The sequence below is a fragment of the Salvelinus namaycush genome, chromosome 32, assembly GCF_016432855.1.
Source record: "Salvelinus namaycush isolate Seneca chromosome 32, SaNama_1.0, whole genome shotgun sequence".
In the NCBI taxonomy this organism is placed as follows: Eukaryota; Metazoa; Chordata; class Actinopteri; order Salmoniformes; family Salmonidae; genus Salvelinus; species Salvelinus namaycush.
Genome location: NC_052338.1, coordinates 32579429 through 32598790, shown reverse-complemented (window position 1 = coordinate 32598790; position 19362 = coordinate 32579429). Strand labels below are relative to the sequence as shown.

Genomic DNA, 19362 nt, shown 5'->3' with positions numbered 1-19362 from the left:
AACTCCCCTCACCTGGTCGTCTAGGTCTCAGTAAGGAACTCCCCTCACCTGGTCGTCTAGGTCTCAGTAAGGAACTCCCCTCACCTGGTCGTCTAGGTCTCAGTAAGGAACTCCCCTCACCTGGTCGTCTAGGTCTCAGTAAGGAACTCCCCTCACCTGGTCGTCTAGGTCTCAGTAAGGAACTCCCCTCACCTGGTCGTCTAGGTCTCAGTAAGGAACTCCCCTCACCTGGTCGTCTAGGTCTCAGTAAGGAACTCCCCTCACCTGGTCGTCTAGGTCTCAGTAAGGAACTCCCCTCACCTGGTCGTCTAGGTCTCAGTAAGGAACTCCCCTCACCTGGTCGTCTAGGTCATTATAAAAAAAACACTAAGCCCTCCATGGAATGATTGACACCCCTACCATAAAGCGTTCCAGCTCTAGCAGGAGAACAACCAAGCATTAAATGGTTTGTCATTTCTGTGAGACGTGCTATGTGGTTTCACTGCCTGGGTGTTGCCCTGTGTCACACTGCATTCAGGTTTTCACTCATAAAACGAGTGTCTTACTCTATCACACATATCCAATCCCTTCACACACCGGTCTGTTTAGCTTCAGTTCCTTCATGTTACCTTGTTTTCTTTGGTTTGAGAGGGTGTTCCTCTCTGTCGAGTCTGTCTTCGATAACATTCGCACTAAGTCCTGTCCAAACATTTCAGCTCCAGCTGACGTTGTACTTTGTCCATCCCTCAGGTGGGGTCAAGAAGACCCGTCGTCCACGGGACAGGAAGCTAACCACACCCCTGTAACCCGCACGGGGAACCCCCGATTTCAAGTCATCCATCACCCCTAAGTTACGGGCCAGAACCTTAAAATTGTCCCGGCTGGAATATTGCACCCGGTACGGACCTGTTCCCGTCAAACCTCCCCCTTGTTGTAGCTCCTCCACCTTAACCAGGGGGGCGCTGTAAACCTGCTTCACAAAGTTCACGTCAAAGTTCTCCTTCATCAAGTAAGACAGATCCTGTTTGGTGAAAGGCACAAAGTCAGTGTTGAGTTTAATATAACGCAGATACTGGTCAAAGAACTGACCCAAGCTGACACCCTTGCGTCCAAAGGTCATAGTTCTGGAGATCTCTGGGCGGATGCAGGAGCGTTCTTTACGCTGCTCGGGGTGACGCATCCAGTCGTCCCAGAAGGCCGTGGGCCACTTGGGTTCTAGTTCTGCCCAGATGTCCTTCAGCAGCATCCAGCCCAGCCCAGGGAAGAAGTCTGTCCTGTAGAGGAGGTCCGCCTTCCCAGGGTCCACCAGCCCCTCCCTGCCGTTGTCGTTCCAGGCAGACGCACACCACAGGGTGGGGTCAGAGGTCAAGATGGGGTGGAGGGCACGGAAGTACTCAAAGAAGTCTGGGGCCACCTTGGAGAGAGTCATGTGATTAGTAAACTGTTACAGTGACAACTTAGTAGGCTCTCCTCCAGTGATAAGAAGCAATCATTAAAATCAGTATATACATTAGCCTTCATTACTATTTATGATCACTGACAACTGCTAGCCTGGACCCAGATCTGTTTGTGCCATCATTTCAACTCCATGTCATGCCAAACATAAGGAGTTGGCAAAAGACCAGAAACAGACTGGCACCCAGGCTATTTATTTATAAAAAACAGACCAGAAACAGACTGGCACCCAGGTTAGAAAAGTGCATCTGCTGTATGAATCTATGCAAAACAAGCAAAGGACCAAAATAAAACTCGAGCAGGCCTGATAAAAACACCCATATGGGCCTCAAGGAACGACCAGTCAAATGTTTGGCTGATTAATACAATGCCAAATGGTATGTCAACACGAAATGACTTGCCAAAAACATGATACATTTGTCTTTGTCAGCATCTGCAGGAACAGTTACATAAGTGGACACAGTTCCCAGTAACTGTTCCCTCTCTCTCTCTCTGGGGGGGGGGGGGGGGGAGTTTAGCCTAAAAGCTTTAAACTGGTGACTCAGGACAGTTCTGTTGTTTTAGCCATTTCCTGTAACTCTCATTACACTTCTGGTGCAGAATTCTGTCTGATGTTTTCCCCCCCCCCAGACCATTTGTTCACCCAGCTGGCTGTTTCACTTCGTCTGCTACTCAAATGGCATCCTATTCCCTATATAGTGCACTACTTTTGACCAGAGCCCTATGGACCCACAGGGTGCCATTTGGGACACAACCTTGGTCTGATTTGATGGGGGACGGAACGAACCGAGCAGGATTTAGGGATCCTTCCCATCACCCCTCTCTGCTAGGTGCCAACGTTGGTTAATCCACTAATCAGTTAAATGTGCTAATCTGGGAAGACCAACCAGGATTACAGCTGTCCACTGAATTAGACACATTGAGACCTGTTCCCCCCCGACTCCTCCCCTCTGTTCTGCCCCCCCCGACTCCTCCCCTCTGTTCTGCCCCCCCGACTCCTCCCCTCTGTTCTGCCCCCCCGACTCCTCCCCTCTGTTCTGCCCCCCCGACTCCTCCCCTCTGTTCTGCCCCCCCGACTCCTCCCCTCTGTTCTGCCCCCCCGACTCCTCCCCTCTGTTCTGCCCCCCCTCTGGCACAGTTGGTAGAGCAAGATCATGGGTTCGATTCCCGCTGGGGTTATCCATATGAAACATTTATGCATGACTATGTCATTTTGGACAGAAACATCTGCTAAATGGCATAGCCTATATACTAATGTTTAGGGGAGTGATTTACAATTCCTTGGGTCTTCACAGAACACAGTGAAAGATCCCAAGTGGCAGTCCTACCACTGGTCACAATAGACTAGTAATTAGCCTATATCAATAGGCTGGAGCCAAGCCAAATTGCTGGCTACAAAATGTTAAATGTTTCAGTGAGGAAAGCTCTGTTTTAGGTTATCCAATGAATGTTCTGTGTAAATGAACATTATAGGATCCACTTTCATCGTCATGATCCCAAATGTGAATGTGAGCCAGATTTTAATTACACTGAGCAAAAAATATAAAAAAACACAACATGTAAAGTGTTGGTCCCATTTTTCATGAGCTGAAATATCAGATCCCAGAAATTTCCCATACACACAAAATGCTTATTTCTCAAAAATGTTGGGCACAAATTTAATTAAATCTGTGTTCGTGAGCATTTCTCCTTTGCCAAAATAATCCGTCTACCTGACAGGTGTAGCATATCAAAACTGATTAAACAGCATGATCATTACACAGGTGCACCTTGTGCTGCGGACAATAAAAGGCCACTAAAAATGTGCAGTTGTCACATGCTACAGATGTCTCAAGTTGAGGAAGGGTGCAATTGGCATGCTTACTGCAGGAATATCCACCAGAGCTATCGCCAGAGAATTGAATGTTCATTTCTCTACTATAAGCCACCACCAACGTTGTTTTAGAGAATATGGCAGTACGTTCAACAGGCCTCACAACCACAGACCATGTGTAACCACGCCAGCCCAGGACCTCTACATCCAGCTTCTTCACCTGCGGGATCGTCTGAGACCAGCCACCCGGACAGCTGATCAAACTGTGGATTTGCACAACCTAATAATTTCTGCACAAAATGTCAGAAACTGTCTCAGGGATGCTCATCTGCGTGCTCATCGTCCTCACCAGGGTCTTGACCTGACTGCAGTTTGGCGTCGTAGCCGACTTCAGTGTGTAAATGCCCACCTTCGAAAGTTACTGGCACACTGGAGACGTGTGCTCTTCACGGATGAACACCCGTTTCAACTGTACCGGGCAGACGGCGTGTATGGCGTGGTGTGGGAGAGCGATTTGCAGATGTCAACATTGTGAACAGAGTGCCCCATTATGGCGGTGGGGTTATGGTATGGGCAGGCATAAACTAGACAACCAACACAATTGCATTTTATCGATGGCCTGAGGCCCATTGTCGTGCCATTCATCCGCTGCCATCACCTCGTTTCAGCATCATAATACACTGTCCCATGTCACGAGGATCTGAACACAATTCCTGGAAGCTGATGTAAAATGTCCCACTTCTTCCATGGCCTGCATACAATGGAAAGTACTGAATAAGCAGAGGGAGAGGGCATCTTCAGACACGCAGTGGATGGGGGGGGGGGGGGTTAAGCTCAGAACGCTTCATGTTTTGTTGCAGGCCACAGGGTCGTCGGTGCCCTTAAAAGAAGTTAATGTGTTTGCCTGCTGATCGCTCAGCTCTGTGTTTTAGGAACCAGACGTGGTAGACGTCTGACTGGCAACATTTTCCACGCGATTCTACATGTAAAAATCGGTGCGGACTTGGTTCACAAATATGTTCAGAGGTGCTAAGTACTCTCGGCCAGCAACGCTACTGGTGTCTAAGCGCTTAAGCTTTAGGCATTATACCAGGGCTGGGTGCAACTGCAAACCATTATACCAGGGCTGGGTGCAACTGCAAACCATTATACCAGGGCTGGAGAGGGCAACTGCAAACCATTATACCAGGGCTGGAGAGTGCAACTGCAAACCATTATACCAGGGCTGGAGAGCGCAACTGCAAACCATTATACCAGGGCTGGAGAGCGCAACTGCAAACCATTATACCAGGGCTGGAGAGCGCAACTGCAAACCATTATACCAGGGCTGGAGAGGGCAACTGCAAACCATTATACCAGGGCTGGAGAGGGCAACTGCAAACCATTATACCAGGGCTGGAGAGGGCAACTGCAAACCATTATACCAGGGCTGGAGAGTGCAACTGCAAACCATTATACCAGGGCTGGAGAGTGCAACTGCAAACCATTATACCAGGGCTGGAGAGTGCAACTGCAAACCATTATACCAGGGCTGGAGAGGGCAACTGCAAACCATTATGCCAGGGCTGGAGAGGGCAACTGCAAACCATTATGCCAGGGCTGGAGAGGGCAACTGCAAACCATTATGCCAGGGCTGGAGAGGGCAACTGCAAACCATTATGCCAGGGCTGGAGAGGGCAACTGCAAACCATTATGCCAGGGCTGGAGAGGGCAACTGCAAACCATTATGCCAGGGCTGGAGAGGGCAACTGCAAACCATTATACCAGGGCTGGAGAGGGCAACTGCAAACCATTATACCAGGGCTGGAGAGGGCAACTGCAAACCATTATACCAGGGCTGGAGAGCGCAACTGCAAACCATTATACCAGGGCTGGAGAGGGCAACTGCAAACCATTATACCAGGGCTGGAGAGGGCAACTGCAAACCATTATACCAGGGCTGGAGAGGGCAACTGCAAACCATTATACCAGGGCTGGAGAGGGCAACTGCAAACCATTATACCAGGGCTGGAGAGGGCAACTGCAAACCATTATACCAGGGCTGGAGAGGGCAACTGCAAACCATTATACCAGGGCTGGAGAGGGCAACTGCAAACCATTATACCAGGGCTGGAGAGGGCAACTGCAAACCATTATACCAGGGCTGGAGAGGGCAACTGCAAACCATTATACCAGGGCTGGAGAGGGCAACTGCAAACCATTATACCAGGGCTGGAGAGGGCAACTGCAAACCATTATACCAGGGCTGGAGAGGGCAACTGCAAACCATTATACCAGGGCTGGAGAGGGCAACTGCAAACCATTATACCAGGGCTGGAGAGGGCAACTGCAAACCATTATACCAGGGCTGGAGAGGGCAACTGCAAACCATTATACCAGGGCTGGAGAGGGCAACTGCAAACCATTATACCAGGGCTGGAGAGGGCAACTGCAAACCATTATACCAGGGCTGGAGAGGGCAACTGCAAACCATTATACCAGGGCTGGAGAGGGCAACTGCAAACCATTATACCAGGGCTGGAGAGGGCAACTGCAAACCATTATACCAGGGCTGGAGAGGGCAACTGCAAACCATTATACCAGGGCTGGAGAGGGCAACTGCAAACCATTATACCAGGGCTGGAGAGGGCAACTGCAAACCATTATACCAGGGCTGGAGAGCGCAACTGCAAACCATTATACCAGGGCTGGAGAGCGCAACTGCAAACCATTATACCAGGGCTGGAGAGTGCAACTGCAAACCATTATACCAGGGCTGGAGAGTGCAACTGCAAACCATTATACCAGGGCCGGAGAGCAACTGCAAACCATAATACCAGGGCTGGAGAGCGCAACTGCAAACCATTATACCAGGGCTGGAGAGGGCAACTGCAAACCATTATACCAGGGCCGGAGAGCAACTGCAAACCATAATACCAGGGCTGGAGAGCGCAACTGCAAACCATAATACCAGGGCTGGAGAGCGCAACTGCAAACCATTATACCAGGGCTGGAGAGTGCAACTGCAAACCATTATACCAGGGCTGGAGAGCAACTGAAAAGGCAGCAGTGGATAAATCAGCTAGGACTACTTATACAGAGCCTCATGCAAGTCACTAAAAAGTCTTGACGCTTCACATCAATGCCTTGGTGACAAGCAGGGATTTCAGTTCATTTCACTGACTGAATTCATCTTCTATTGAACATCATGCAAAATCACCAGCAACTCAGACACTTCTAATCAACGTTTTCAAACACATTCAGACTGAGGTGCATTTTAAATCTATTCCTCAATTACAGTGCATGTTCACTTACCTCCAAGTCATCTTCCACAATCACTACGGTGGAGTGAGAGAGTGTGTTGAACACCTGGTTGAGGGCCCAGCGGTAGTGTCTGGCAATCTTATAGTAGCCCTGGAACTTTCTGTGCTCCGGCCGTACCCGGATGTTCGAGAGGTCTGGTTGGCTAATGTGGGTCACCTGACTGCCATATGAGCCAATCACTTGGGCTGTCTCAGCATGGCCACAGTCCTGACTAACTATGATTGGGTAGAGTTCTGCAGAGGGGCGGTATTGGATCAACTTGTCAAGACTCCTTTTCACAGTCACTCTGTCACAGGCGATGACCAATATGGGAATGACAACTTGTGGGCTGATGACAGTGACTTCCAATTTGGTGTAGTCGGTCAGCTCTTTTATTTCATTGTCCAGTTTTCTGTCTACTTCAGGGTTTTGGACTGCTGTAATGATCAATTCCGGTGTATTTTCCTCTTGACTTTGGTCCTTGTTCTCTGAATCATCCGTTGGAGGTACTGCAGACAACTGTGGTATCGGTTTGTGTTCCTCCTCTTTATTTTCTACCTTCCCTCCATCCGTCTGTCTTTTTCCCATCCCTTTCCTCTTTTCCCATAGTGACCTGTGACTCTGAATCTGCTTCAGAAGTTCCTTCTGGGTCTCGAGTTCCGATTCTACCTCTTCGGCCAATCGGATCACCTCGCCAGCCAGATTAGTCCCACCCCCTTTTATTTTGGCCACACCCCACTCTTCCCGCCCTCCTGGTTCAGCCCCGCCCCCTTCCCCAAAGCGACCAATGGGAGTTCGTCCCCAAAGGAACAGGAGAAGCAAGCCATTGCAGGCGACGAATAGGAAAGCTCCACACAAGATAAGGGAGCCTCTCTTGCGAACCATGGCCCAATGACATCAGAGGATGGACTACAGTGAGGAAAAGAAAACAGTTGAGGTGGGACAGTGTTGAAGTGACAAACAGCCAATAGGGTCCAAAGAAAACACAAAGATGAGAAAGAAAAAACGTTGTCCAATAGGGGTGGAGAGAACTGAGGTCCAATCATATGATCCTTACTTCTCATCCAATCATTTTGTCATCAATAACACGACAGGAGAACGATCCAGAACTTCTATTGCTGGACGGAGATGGAGACGTGCTTTGTTGTTATCGGCTTGGCTGTCCTCCATTAAATAGAGGAGCAGGAGAGTGAGTTGGCTCAACGGAAAATTGAGAAAAACAGGAAAGTAAAAAAAAAAAATTTAAACAGGGAGAGGAGAGAGGTGTTTGGATAAGATAAAAAAGAAGAAACAGGGGGTGGAAGGGGTGGAGGGGTGGAAGGGCTGAGAGTCCTTGCCGTTATCCCTCGGCCATCACCCTGAAAAAGAGAGGGAGAGAGAAAAGTACATTTCAATTTACACATTTTTCCACATCAGTGTCTGAAATAAACAAACACCGTACGATCACAAAACACACAGTAGTCCCTTATAGAATACAACTAGCTTATATTATCTAGAAGTTGTATCATCAGCAGATTCAGAAACACTCGCCAAACTGTTCAGTAGGGGCTGTTGCCTCATCATTGATGGCCACGATTTTGTGCGGTACGCCTCTGAATCAAGCTGTCAAGTTTAGTACTGGAGTAGCTTAACTTTTCACTACCTTTATTAGGATCAGGGTACAGCTTAAATAATTACCATATTATGTACTCATCAGCCCGAGTATCGCAGAGGAACAGGGCGTTTCAGCCCGAGTATCGCAGAGGAACAGGGCGTTTCAGCCCGAGTATCGCAGAGGAACAGGGCGTTTCAGCCCGAGTATCGCAGAGGAACAGGGCGTTTCAGCCCGAGTATCGCAGAGGAACAGGGCGTTTCAGCCCGAGTATCGCAGAGGAACAGGGCGTTTCAGCCCGAGTATCGCAGAGGAACAGGGCGTTTCAGCCCGAGTATCGCAGAGGAACAGGGCGTTTCAGCCCGAGTATCACGTGTGTGGTTTTAAACCCAACTGTAAAGTCCAGAAACATAATGCCATGGCTATCCATATTCAATGGAGATCTTTTTAAAAGCTTGTTAGCTGGACAGTAACCAAAGGGACCCTGTGTGCTATATCCAAATGATTTAATTCACCCAGCCAGCTCCACAGGGAGTCTCTGAGATAACAAAATGTATACCAGCCAGCATCCAAAAGGCAGTGTTTCTGAGGAGCTCGATACCACACTCCAACCTAACACTACCCTAAATGGATATCACCTTGATACCTTTCTGTCTCTTTGTTGATGGAAACAAACACAGCACATCAGCACTAGCAGTTTCAGCCTCCAGGGAAACACACCGTCAGGGTGTTATCCCAAATGGCATTGTAGTCCCTATATAGTGCACTACTATTGATCAGAACCCTGTGGTCCCTTATGGAACCTGGTCAAAAGTAGTGCACTGTATAGGGAATAGGGTGCCATCTGGGACTCATTGTAGGAGGACCTCTGGTTATGGTTCACCACCAGCAGGTTTCTCCAGATAAGGAACATACACTAGAGAGAGGCAACTTTGATGGGGTTAGGGGGGCCACACAAACTAATGAGGGGCCGCCATGACTGGCGGGTCTGTGTACCCACACACGCAGTCAGAGCCGACTCTAGCCTTTTGGCCCCGCCAACCTCGCACTGCGCGAAGCACACCCTTCTATCTGCAACAAGTCAATTTGATGGTGAGAAAATGTACATATTGTTTTTTTATGCGGATTTTAGAACACTCGCATGAGAAATCTGTTGCCAGTTGGATGGAAACCTAGCTGACTGCCTGACATCAGAGAGAAACTGCTGATGCACAACCACATGTGGAAAATGGCACCTGGTGCATTCTATTATTCTAACTATCAACAATAAGTTGAGACTGAGTTCCATGAAACAAAAAGCCAGCGGGCCACCAGTCGCCCCATCCCTGGTTTATATCATTATTATTCATGGCACACATCCATTTTCTAACACCACCCTGCTGCTACCACCAAAGCCTTTATGCATCATAAATGGTACCCTATTCCCTATATAGGGAATACATGGTCAAAGTAGTGCACTGAATACGGTTCAATTTGGGACACACAGACTAATTTCCCAAAGGGCATATTGGAGCTGGAAGCAGTTTCCTGCCCATGAATCCCCCTAACAAGGTATTAAACCTGAATATGGACAGTCAGTCTGCAGGGACAGAGTTAGGGACTAGAGGGACAGAGTTAGGGACTAGAGGGACAGAGTTAGGGAATAGAGGGACCAGAGTTAGGGAATAGAGGGACCAGAGTTAGGGAATAGAGGGACCAGAGTTAGGGACCAGAGTTAGGGACTAGAGTTAGGGACTAGAGTTAGGGACTAGAGTTAGGGACCAGAGTTAGGGAATAGAGGGACCAGAGTTAGGGACCAGAGTTAGGGACTAGAGTTAGGGACTAGAGTTAGGGACTAGAGTTAGGGACCAGAGTTAGGGACCAGAGTTAGGGAATAGAGGGACCAGAGTTAGGGACCAGAGTTAGGGACCAGAGTTAGGGACCAGAGTTAGGGACCAGAGTTAGGGACTAGAGGGACCAGAGTTAGGGACAGAGTTAGGGAATAGAGGGACCAGAGTTAGGGACCAGAGTTAGGGACCAGAGTTAGGGACCAGAGTTAGGGACTAGAGGGACAGAGTTAGGGACCAGAGTTAGGGACCAGAGTTAGGGACTAGAGGGACCAGAGTTAGGGACCAGAGTTAGGGACCAGAGTTAGGGACCAGAGGGACAGAGTTAGGGAATAGAGTTAGGGACTAGGATGACAGATTTAGGGACCAGAGGGACAGAGTTAGGGACCAGAGGGACAGATTTAGGGACCAGAGGGACAGATTTAGGGACCAGAGGGACAGAGTTAGGGACCAGAGGGACAGAACGTACACTATATCAGTAGACGTACTTGTCGGGGTGCATCTCAAGTCTTACGTAGCTTCGTAAATCCCTTTTCCTTGTCTCTCCTGGCTGACTAGGTCCATCCATGCACACCACACTGATTCGACGATCGTTTAGCCTACATTAAAAACGTTTTAAAACTTCCATTCAGGACGACTGAATGTTTTCCTGTCTGAACAGTGTTCGTACCAGATGGTAGGATTAGGCTTATACCTAGAACACGTGTCACACACCCGGTACATATTAGCTCTCACCGTTGATTTGTCTAGCTTTAAAAAGTGAAGGAACTTAGTCATAAACACACATATGACTTATTACCTTAGTTCAGTCAAATATTCTGAGTTATTACTTATGCAACCCACTCTAAGTGGTTTGAGAGAAGAGCGTACCACACAAAGTCAATATGCTGACGATTTTAAAAAAGAGACTCAAGCTTTCCCCTCAGAGCTCACACAAACCTGGCACCAGAAGCATTATTTATGGTTTGTATGGAAGCAACCAAGTCGAGAAGTATTATGCAGAGTTAGGGGTTCAGCCAAACTCTTTTTCTTTTGCAAAGGTAGCAAACAGCCAAACTAGTCAGTATGCTGGCAGAGCTTAAATGCTCCAAAGCCACAGGCCTGGATAATATTCCTGCAAGGTTTCTTATAGATTCTGCTGAGCAAATTGGCCCTTGTATTACGCATATTGTTAATCTCTCTCTTGAACAAGGTACCTTTCCCAGGGACATGAAACAAGCTAACGTTAAACCTCTGTATAAGAAGGGGATAAAGTCTGACCCTGGGAATTATAGGCCTGTATCTATCTATCCTCTGTGTAACATCAAAGATCCTGGAGAGAATTGTACATGAGCAAATGTATGAATATGTTAACAAACAGGGTCTAATGTATGATTTTCAGTCGGGTTTTAGAAAAACATACTCCACTGATTCATGTCTACTTTACTTGACTGACTTCATCAGGAAAGAGATTGATGAGGGAAATCTGTGTGGAATGGTACTGCTTGACCTACAGTAGGCCTTTGATACAGTTAACCACTGTCTCCTAATCTCCAAACTGGAGGCACTGGGGTTAAGCAGTATCCCTCTAGGCTGGGTAAAGTCCTATTTATCAGGAAGGGAGCAAGTAGTAGAGGTTAATGGTTCACTGTCTCACTGTGACAGAGTCTGGAGACGCCGTGGAGAACGTTCTGCTGCCTGCAACATCCTCCAGCATGACCGGTTTGGAGGTGGGTCAGTCATGGTGTGGGGTGGCATTTCTTTGTGGGGCCGCACAGCCCTCCATGTGCTCGCCAGAGGTAGCCTGACTGCCATTAGGTACCGAGATGAGATCCTCAGAGCCCTTGTGAGACCATATGCTGACACATGCACATTTGTGGCCTGCTGGAGGTCATTTTGCAGGGCTCTGGCAGTGCTCCTCCTTGCACAAAGGCGGAGGTAGCGGTCCTGCTGCTGGGTTGTTGCCCTCCTACGGCCTCCTCCACGTCTCCTGATGTACTGGCCTGTCTCCTGGTAGCGCCTCCATGCTCTGGACACTACGCTGACAGACACAGCAAACCTTCTTGCCACAGCTCGCATTGATGTGCCATCCTAGATGAGCTGCACTACCTGAGCCACTTGTGTGGGTTGTAGACTCCGTCTCATGCTACCACTAGAGTGAAAGCACCGCCAGCATTCAAAAGTGACCAAAACATCAGCCAGGAAGCATAGGAACTGAGAAGTGGTCTGTGGTCACCACCTGCAGAACCACTCCTTTATTGGGGGTGTCTTGCTAATTGCCTATAATTTCCACCTTTTGTCTATTCCATTTGCACAACAGCATGTGAAATTTATTGTCAATCAGTGTTGCTTCCTAAGTGGACAGTTTGATTTCACAGAAGTGTGATTGACTTGGAGTTACATTGTGTTGTTTAAGTGTTCCCTTTATTTTTTTGAGCAGTGTATAAAAAAATAAAAATCGGCGCCCAAAAATACCGATTTGCGATTGTTATGAAAACTTGAAATCGGCAATTCCGATTAATCGGTCGACCTCTACTCCAGATATCAACTTATTCTGGGCTCAGGGTAGTTTTGAAGGTGAGTCCACGTACTCACATAGGCAGGAGCTGCTTTCAGGAACTAAACTGGCTGCCTGTTGAGGCTAGGGTGTCCCAGATTAGACTAGGTTTGGTTTACAGGAGTACTTATGGTCCTGCGCCCAGATATTTAAGTGATTACATTCCTCGTCTTAGGGATACACACAATCACAGCACCAGATCAGGTGTTGCTGATGTGTGCTTATACAGGTTCAGGAGTAATGCTGGGAAAGGTACTTTCTTGTATACTGGAGCCTCAGAATGGAATGAGATGCCTCTGCCTATAAAAACAATGTCCTCTCTGGACAGCTTTAAAAATAAAGTAAAAATATGTTTGATGTCCTCTGTGCCCATATGAATAACCCCTATGATGTAACTGGAATGATGATAGATGTTCTTCTTTTATGTTTTTGTTTTATTATTTCACTGCCGTACTGTGTTCGATCTTGTATAGCCATCTTGTCTCAAGAGGACCACAATGGAAATAAGTCCCAGACTTTATTGTGTGTTATCCTCGATGATTTTATTCATGTGCATGTATGGCTTTTAAGTTTTATGTGTGCTTGTTTTTTTTTTTAAATGGTCGAATTAATAAACTAAACTAAAACCAGTCACCTCTTCTCCTTGGTTTTACAAATGCTGTAAATACTTGCGGAGTGAGCATTTCAACAGCAACAAAAAACATCCAGCCTTAAAAAGGCAAGCTGACCAAATAATATCCAAGCTTCATAACCAGGTCAGGGATCTAGCCAACAGTGTTTGCAATATCTGGACAGCTTTCAATGACTGAGAATGTGTTGAAATGACAGTCAAATTCCATAAAATAGGCCTAGATATCACAGAAAACATGTGTGGAAACTCATGGTCAAATATCTACCAAATCTGTGCTAATAGTTTAACTATTTAGTGTATCCAAGAGAACCCTTTCACTTAACTGACCTACATCCTGAAATGCCCTTCTGAACAGACAATACGCTCTATAGAGGGAGGACAGAAAGAAATGGGGGTTACAGATACTGAGAACACAATGTAGCAGAGAGACATGGGCAGAAGGGTTTCCAGACGGCATTTATGAAGGATGGCCTCGTGAGGCTTAGATAAGGGGATTGATTGAGTCCAGGTTGGGAGAAAGAGGTCACTGTATATCCTAACAGGAGACTTTCAACAGGCGAGGTGTCTAAACCAATTACAGGTGATCACAAGAACAATAATCTTGTAAGCATGTCAATCGGACTAAATACAAACTAGCTTCTCAGAGTAGATGTCCCAGTCTGGATGAGTAATGTGCTGCTGTAGCCTACAACTTTAACATTTGTCCTCCATGCTTTGTTCACAGTAAATACTAGGCTAACTAACTGATGCTTATACCCACTTTCTACTTTTCAGGAAATGTAGACTGGAGAGTAGGGCTGGAATTGCCAGGTACCTCATGATACGACATTATCACAAACAAACAAAAATGTTTGTGCCGATTCTATATGTATTGCGATTCTATTACTGTGATTTTATTGCAAGTGGATGTTCCGAACATATTGCTCACCATATGTCTGCTGCAGAGGGACTAGACAATGGAAAACAAGTTGATCAGTCATGGAAATAAGTGCTGAAAACAAATTGGCTCCCTATTTAAAAAGGGATACTTTGGGATTTTGGCAATGAGGCACTTTATCTACTTCCCCAGCATAAAGGAGGTCATCTGACTCTGGGGAAGGAGATAAAGGAGTTCATTGTCAAAATCCCAAAGTATCCCTTTAAAAAGAAGATTAAAAAAAAACAAGCTATGAAGGAAAAATACTGGAGTTTTGGTGCAGATACCGCAAACTAGCGCCCCCAAAAAAATATGGCGATACTGTCAAAACGATACATCGTCAAAAATAATATACCAATATGTAATTATTGATTGTTCCCCATCACTATTAGAGGGGAAATCGGTGAGCAACAAATTCAACAGAGCTGGAGAGACTAATCTACCCAGCTCACCATCTGACCATGAGAACACTAAGAGCTATGACTATTCCATCTGACACTCACTAGCACACACACACGGTTAACCATTACATCTGAAAACACATGGCTTCAAACACCTAGACACGGTAAGATTGCAACACTAGACAGCTATAGGGTGAGAGAACGAGGGCATGGAGCAATGGAGGGAAAAACTAAAAGAAAGAGAGGAGGTACTGCACTAGAGGTGTTGAGGTTTGAGGACAGAGGAGTAGACAGCATAGACTTATGGGTAGACAAACATCAAAGATGGAAATAAAACAGGGAGGTGGCAATCATTTGACAATCTATGGTAGCATTGTAAGAGACTAGTTACACAAAAGCCAGAGAAGAAAAAGGTTTGAAAGGAGGTCCCAAAAGGTGAACAAAAGTATTGTTCTTCAGTACCTGAAACAGAGCAGTCTAGTTCTCCAGTGTCTCTTCAAACAAATCATGAGAAGGGTTAAAGGCAGGGGGAGGACGGGAAATGAGGTGGGAGAAAAGAAAGGGGAGGGAATTGTTGCTCTCCCTCAAAAGGAACAGACCATTTGATACTCTAACCTCCTATTTAACATACTCGCCTTTCGTTCTCTCTCTCTGACACTTAAGTACCTGAGTGGTTAAAACACTGTAATTAAAAGTTCACTTGATTCAGTAGTATTGCTGGAATTCGGTTTGTTATTAAAGTAACTACGTGGAAGTGTCCTAGAGAAGAGTAGTCTACTAAACCAAACTTGGCTTCAGTATAACGATAAAGAAATGTGAAGTCAGTCTCAATACAATTTATGTACCCGTGTCACTTCGCTACTTTTGTTTTGACAACTTGCTACATTATAACTCGACTATCGCTTTCCAGTCAAAGACGTGGCCAATTACAAAGCAACAACTTGGCAAACGCCATTGCCAAATGAATGGAAAAAAATCAGAAAATACCTACAATAGTTTATGAATAATAACACAAACGTGACCAAATTACACAACTATTTAAAAAATCTTAGGGAAATTGCAATACCTGAACATCTACATACTGTTGATGCTAACTAGCTCACATTCTAGTAAGTCAGAAATCCAGTTTTTCAGAAAACAAATGCTAGCTAGTTAACGTTAGTTCCATAACGAGCTAGTTAGCTGGCTAGGTACATCGAGTCAAATGTATTAAGTTAACTTCAGACAACTAACGTTAACTACCTATCCAACTAAGCAGTACAATTTCCACGTCACCTTTTGTCATTTCCCCTGTAGGACGTGTTGCCTGCTTTCTGGAAAGCCGCTTTGATATCGATTAGTGGTCTCCACTCTCACTTTTCTTCCTCTCCGTTTTTCACACCGGTGTCAGTACCTCACTGCATGTCCAGTTCCCATTTTCCGCTCGATCACCCCTCACTACCTCGAATCCGCCATTTAGCTAGATGTGTTATAAGTTGTTTTTTATATCAACAAAATAATTCACCGAGATGAATTTGCGATAATCACCATCCTCTTCACCACTGCTCTCCTACCAATTCCGTCCAAGCCCGTGTCTGTTTCACTGGCTCTTGACGTTATTTTTCATTTAACACCAACACCGAATTATACACTCTACTTCCGGATTGACTCATTAAGTAAGGCCAACCTCCACAATCCTCCTCCTCCCCTTTACAATTTCCCCTAGTAACAAAGTACCCTGACAACCGTTGTAATCGTTGTTTTTACTATCTATCTGTTGTGTCTATGGTTCGTTAAATGCAGTGTTCTGCTGAAACAAAACCCTGCGCGGAGTGCAATCAGTTGGACCTTTTTTCTCCGCTCAAATTTGGCCCAACCCCTGGATCCATTGATGAGAGTTGACAAGTCATATCATTACACTTCAAACAGAGAGACTTGACCTTGTCCAGTAAATAATGTAGTGCTACTGCCTGTTGGTGGTGCTTACTCATATACAATTCATCCTGAAAAGTGATATCTTTTAAATTAAAGCCTTTTTTTATATAGGATATAGCATGCCATCTTTTGATGACAGACACACAACAGTGGTATGTGAATAATGTATTATTTTACATTCATGCCTATGTGACTCGACTCCAAGCATGGGCCACCACTGCATGTAGGGGTATGGTCACAACACCAATGTCTCTTCTCTGTATACATCAATGATGTCGCTCTTGCTGCTGGTGATTCTCTGATCCACCTCTACGCAGACGACACCATTCTGTATACTTCTGGCCCTTCTTTGGACACTGTTAACTAACCTTCAGACAAGCTTCAATGCCATACAACTCTCCTTCCGTTGCCTCCAACTGCTCTTAAATGCAAGTAAAACTAAATGCATGCTCTTCAACTGATCGCTGCCCGCACCTGCCCGCCCGTCCAGTATCACTACTCTGGACGGTTCTGACTTAGAATATGTGGACAACTACAAACACCTAGGTGTCTGGCTAGACTGTAAACTCTCCTTCCAGACTCACATTAAGCATCTCCAATCCAAAATTAAATCTAGAATCGGCTTCCTATTTCGCAACAAAGCATCCTTCACTCATGCTGCCAAACATACCCTCGTAAAACTGACTATCCTACCGATCCTTGACTTTGGCGATGTCATTTACAAAATAGCCTCCAACACTCTACTCAACAAATTGGATGCAGTCTATCACAGTGCCATCCGTTTTGTCACCAAAGCCCCATATACTACCCACCACTGCGACCTGTAGGATCTCGTTGGCTGGCCCTCGCTTCATACTCGTCGCCAAACCCACTGGCTCCAGGTCATCTACAAGTCTCTGCTAGGTAAAGCCCCGCCTTATCTCAGCTCACTGGTCACCATAGCAGCATCCACCCGTAGCACACGCTCCAGCAGGTATATCTCACTAGTCACCCCCAAAGCCAATTCCTCTTTTGGCCACCTCTCCTTCCAGTTCTCTGCTGCCAATGACTGGAACGAACTGAAAAAATCTCTGAAGCTGGAGACTCATATCTCCCTCACTAGCTTTAAGCACCAACTGTCAGAGCAGCTCACAGATCACTGCACCTGTACATAGCTCATCTGTAAATAGCCCATCCAATCTACCTCATCCCCATACTGTATTTATTTATTTATCTTGCTCCTTTGCACCCCAGTATCTCTACTTGCACATTCATCTTCTGCAGATCTACCATTCCAGTGTTTAATTGCTATATTGTAATTACTTTGCCACCATGGCCTATTTATTGCCTTACCTCCCTTATCTTACCTCATTTGCACACGCTGTATATAGACTTTTTCTACTGTATTATTGACTGTATGTTTGTTTATTCCATGTGTAACTCTGTGTTGTTGTATGTGTCGAACTGCTTTGCTTTATTCTTGGCCAGGTCGCAGTTGTAAATGAGAACTTGTTCTCAACTGGCCTTCCTGGTTAAATAAAGGTGAAATAAAAATAAAAATAAATAGTTATTCCAGGGCCAACTATGTAGAACATGCAATGGTCACATTAAACCAATGTTATAGTTCACCTCTTAAATCTCTGTGTGGTCAACTACTAAATCTGTGAGATCCATGAAGTAAAGTGTTGTGTCAACTTATCCAATACCAGGCTAATTGACATAACATGTATCTATCCAGCTGACTTCAGTTGGGCCATTGATGTGACAGTGACTAACTGTCAGACTTCTCCTTGGTCATGCCACACTGGGCCCTGAGGAACCTGGCTACCCTCACCGCTTCCTGGACCAGAGGGAAGTCTGCTTCCTCTGAGGGAAGTGCCTGTCAGGAAGTTGAGCAGAAATAATAAAAGAGAGAAGAGTTGTAAAGAGAGAGAGGGACAAAGCAGATGAGAAAGCCAAAAGATAACTATTTGACAGACTGGAAAGAATTAACCAAAAAAACGGAGGAAACTAGAATGCTATCTGGCCCTAAACAGAGAGTACACAGTGGCTGAATACCTGACCACTGTGACTGACCCTAAACAGAGAGTACACAGTGGCTGAATACCTGACCACTGTGACTGACCCTAAACAGAGAGTACACAGTGGCTGAATACCTGACCACTGTGACTGACCCAAATTAAGGAAATCTTTGACTATGTACCGACTCATTGAGCATAGCCTTGCTATTGAGAGAGGCCGCCATAGCTTGTCTTCTCTTCGAGAGCCAGGTCTGCCTATGTGCCCACTGCCCACAAAATGAGGTGCCAAATGAGCTGCACTTCCTAACCTTCCTGAATGTATGACCATATTAGAGACACATATTTCCCACAGATTACACAGACCCACAAAGAATTTGAAAACAAATCAAACATTGATAAACTCCCACGTCTGTTACGCAAAATATCCCAGTGTGTAATCACAGCAGCAAGATGTGTGGCCCGTTACCATGGGAACGGGGCAACCAGTGGAGTACAACCAACATTGTAAATACCACCGACATTATCTGTTTATTTATTTTCCCTTTCATACTTCAACTATTTTCTCATTGCTACTGCACAAAGCCAATAATATAACATTTGAAACATTTGTTTATTTCCCTTATTCTCTATTTCATTTGCTACGGCAATGTAAACGTGTTTCCCATGCCAATAAAGCCCTTTAAATTGTATTGAGAGGAGAGGGAGAGAGAGGTAGGGGATGAGAGGGAGAGAGAGAGAAATATTTAAGATGTATTTCCAGCTATAACAGCATTTTTAGACTTGGGCGAATCCTAACTTTCAGTCACATTTTCACTTAGTTTCCCATTGCCATTAATGCATGACTAAGTGAAAATATGACGTGAATATGGATATAATATAGTCATGTCTACTCGTGTTCCAGTACAGTATAAATCTAATCCATGTGCCAGTGTTCCCTGTTCAGCCCATCTATCCTCCAGTACATCCAATGTGAATCTCACTGTCTGCCACATCTTGTTACAGAAGTGTCTACAGCTCA

At 45.8% G+C, this 19362-nt stretch overlaps 1 protein-coding gene across 2 annotated transcripts; it reads right to left on the bottom strand.

Moving 5' to 3' along the window:
* Positions 1 to 294: 294 nt before the first annotated feature.
* On the bottom strand, positions 295 to 16062 carry LOC120027263 (alpha-1,3-mannosyl-glycoprotein 2-beta-N-acetylglucosaminyltransferase-like). 2 transcript variants are annotated; one of them, XM_038972176.1, is made up of 4 exons: positions 15706 to 16062; positions 7587 to 7887; positions 6542 to 7438; positions 295 to 1393 (listed from the first exon to the last, which is right to left on the bottom strand). In XM_038972176.1, exons 3-4 carry the CDS (start codon positions 7412 to 7414, stop codon positions 692 to 694), a joined length of 1575 nt encoding a protein of 524 aa, XP_038828104.1. In that variant the 5' UTR covers positions 7415 to 7438; positions 7587 to 7887; positions 15706 to 16062; the 3' UTR covers positions 295 to 691. The 2 variants fall into 2 exon arrangements, with proteins under 2 accessions (XP_038828104.1, XP_038828102.1); XM_038972174.1 differs by having other exon boundaries at positions 6542 to 7887.
* Between the last annotated feature and the right edge of the window lie 3300 nt (positions 16063 to 19362).

Bases quoted from the DNA above. Each gene is read 5' to 3' on its own strand.
- LOC120027263 (XM_038972174.1), bottom strand. From the start codon at position 7,414: ATGGTTCGCAAGAGAGGCTCCCTTATCTTGTGTGGAGCTTTCCTATTC. The intron at 1,394-6,541 runs GTAAGTGAACAT...ACTCTCTCCAAG, and splicing joins TTGTGGAAGATGACTTGGAG to GTGGCCCCAGACTTCTTTGA.